The sequence below is a fragment of the Melozone crissalis genome, unplaced genomic scaffold, assembly GCF_028551555.1.
Source record: "Melozone crissalis strain CALT ecotype California unplaced genomic scaffold, PUWL_Pcris_2 ptg000032l_1, whole genome shotgun sequence".
In the NCBI taxonomy this organism is placed as follows: domain Eukaryota; kingdom Metazoa; phylum Chordata; class Aves; order Passeriformes; family Passerellidae; genus Melozone; species Melozone crissalis.
Genome location: NW_026535810.1, coordinates 3,065,645 through 3,068,290, shown reverse-complemented (window position 1 = coordinate 3,068,290; position 2,646 = coordinate 3,065,645). Strand labels below are relative to the sequence as shown.

The following is a 2,646-nucleotide window of genomic DNA, read 5'->3' as shown; positions in this document are numbered from 1 at the left end:
AACTTTCCCATCCTCTAGTCTCCACCGCCCAGACACTGACAACACTTTCTCCATATCACATATTCTCCTTGACAGCAACAATATCCCACAGCTCCGGGACTAAGGGGCAAAGGCCTCTGTGATCAATGGACTTCCCCATCTCCACAGAGAAAACAGAACCCTGTCAAATCAAACCTTCTCCATGAGGCAGGAACAGGGGCCTGGGAAAACAGCTGAGGGCCCCAAGGCTGCCTGGAGGTGGCATGAAAAGGATTTCCTGGGTTTGGGATTGCCCTTGAGAGATGTGAGTGCTGTGGCCCTGTCCAGGCTCCTGCAGAGAAGGAACTGGGGTCTGAGTGTGTGTCAGTGGCTGGCCCTGCTGGGCAGGGAAGGCCCTCCAGGCCGTGCAATGGCTGAGCTGAGAGCTCAGCTCAGGCCCAGCTGTGCACACACAGCCAGGGCACTGACGCACTGCCAGCCTGGCCAGGGGTGCTCAGAGATGAGCCCAGAGCACAGAGCCCAGCACACGGGCACAGGCACACGGGCAGGGGGGTTGCACACAAGGTCCCTGCCCTGTGCACAACCATCCCCGTGCAGGCCAGAGGCTCTGAGGGGCTGTTCCCAGCAGGGCACAAGCACAGGCATGTGCAGACACTGGCACACACCGGGCCACAGCCACAGTGCCACGCACATGATTGTGGGGGAGCAGATGGGGCAGAGGCCTGAGGAAGGGATGGCACTGAGGAGATGCTGGGGAGGTCCCAGCCAGAGCAGATTCTGGCAACACCAAGCAGGGCAGAAGTTCATGCACTCTGAAGGCTGAGGAGGAAGGCAAAGAGGTTTTACCTCAAAGGCAAGGCATGAAGGAGAGCTGTTGTGTGATGAGCCAAAGACTGGGGGGCTGAGAACTGATGAGGCACTTCCAGTCAGCAGGAACAAGAAACAACCCCAAGAATGCCACAAGCTGCCCATCACCTGCCTCCTTGTGATTCGTTCGTCCCTTAGTTCATCTCTCTAAACCACACTGATACATCCTTGCCCCAGGAGTCATGGAATCTTGCATACCAGCACTCAGAAGAAGTGCCCGTGAGGGAATGGGAATGAGGTAATCCAGGAAATGCAAAGTCATGGTAGAGGGAAAATCCAGCTCATGCCATACCATTCCCAAAGATCTTTCCATTCGTTTGGGATCATGCAGGAATATCGTCACCTGCGCAGCACAAACTGTGGGCCCTGAGGCACTGTGGGGCCAGGATAAAAGGCAGCCCAACTGGGGGCTATCTCAACCACTTCTGTCACCTCCTGCTCCTTGGGAACCAGGTGAGTTGCAAGCCTCTTTCTCCTCCACCCTCTCCCACGCAGCATTGAGCTTTTTGGGCTTTGTTGCGGCTCCTTGTTCTTGTGGGGCTGTTCTGCACTGGTGCTGGTGTGGGCAGAGGGCAGAGCGTGTGTTCTGGCCAGAGGCTGAGGCTGGGCTGAGGGGCTGATTTTGCTGCAGGTCAGGCAGGAGCAGAGCTGGTCCTGGCTGAGCTGGGAAGGAGCGTGCTGGGCGGAGGCAAAGGATGCCCAGGTTGGGGCTGGCCAGGCTGGAGCTGTGCAGGCTGCAGGGGCCTTGTGCTGCTGGGGGTGCCTTGCGGGCTGTGTCTGAGGTGTGCGTGTGCTCTGCTTCCTCCCTGCCCTCTGTGCCAGGTGCAGCGCCAGGCTCCAGACATGTCCTGCTCTGAGAAGTGCCAGCAGTGCCGGCCCTGCGAGCCTTGCTGCCAGCCCTGTGGCCCCTGCCCGCTGGCCAGCAGCTGCAATGAGTGCTGTGTCAGGCAGTGCCAGAGCTCCCACGTTGTCATCCAGCCGCCTGCTGTGCTGGTGACCCTGCCTGGGCCCATCCTCAGCTCCTCCCCACAGAACACCGCCGTGGGATCCTCCACCTCTGCTGCTGTTGGCAGCATCCTGAGCTGTGAGGGAGTGCCCATCAGCTCTGGGGGCTTTGACATCTCCTGCATCACCAACTGCTGTGGTGGCAGCAGATGCTGTCGTCCCTGCTAAAGATGCTGCTGCCAGCATCCTCAGGCAAGAATCTCGGATCGTGATGATGGAATGAAGTCGGAACTTAACACATTGGATTTAGAGCTTTGAACTATTGTTTTCTTCTCCTCCTCTCATTTTTCTCTTCCCTTCCTTACCTGTCACCACCACTCAGTGCCAACCTAGTGGGGCCTGTTGGCCTCCTTCCCTCAGCAGCCCACGACATCAGACATCCCTGCTGCATCTTAGAGGCTGCATTTGGGTGCACTCTCTGAGCCTTCTTCTTATCTTGTTTTGACTTAATAAAGTTCTTTTGCATTCAAACCTCGGCATCTGATTTGCCTTTCCTTCTTTGAAAACTCTTCCAGGTTGCTCACTGGAAAATGGGTGGGGGAAGCACAATGATGCCATCCCTGCAGTGCAATTTTATTTGTTCCTTTTCCCTTGGTGGTGACAAAGATGTCCCTCTCTGTGTGGACCATGAGGCATTGAAATAACTTGCCCAGAAAGATTCTGATGCCTCAACACTGCAAAGTGTGGAAGACCGGGTTGGACAGAGCTTGCTGCAAGCGGGTTTAGTGGATGGCATCAGGGCCCCTCAGTTGAGGGAAAAAGGGCGAGAAACAAATGGTCTTGAAGATCCCTTCC

At 56.4% G+C, this 2,646-nt stretch overlaps 1 protein-coding gene across 1 annotated transcript; it reads left to right on the top strand.

Annotated features, from left to right (window-relative positions):
• Positions 1–1,689: 1,689 nt before the first annotated feature.
• On the top strand, positions 1,690–2,019 carry LOC128940295 (feather keratin Cos2-2-like). The gene has a single exon (XM_054281640.1). The coding sequence runs from the start codon at positions 1,690–1,692 to the stop codon at positions 2,017–2,019; it is 330 nt and encodes a 109-aa protein (XP_054137615.1).
• The last annotated feature ends 627 nt before the right edge of the window (positions 2,020–2,646 follow it).

What these genes read in the sequence shown, in the direction of transcription:
- LOC128940295 (XM_054281640.1), top strand. Translation starts at nt 1,690, where the DNA reads ATGTCCTGCTCTGAGAAGTGCCAGCAGTGCCGGCCCTGCGAGCCTTGC.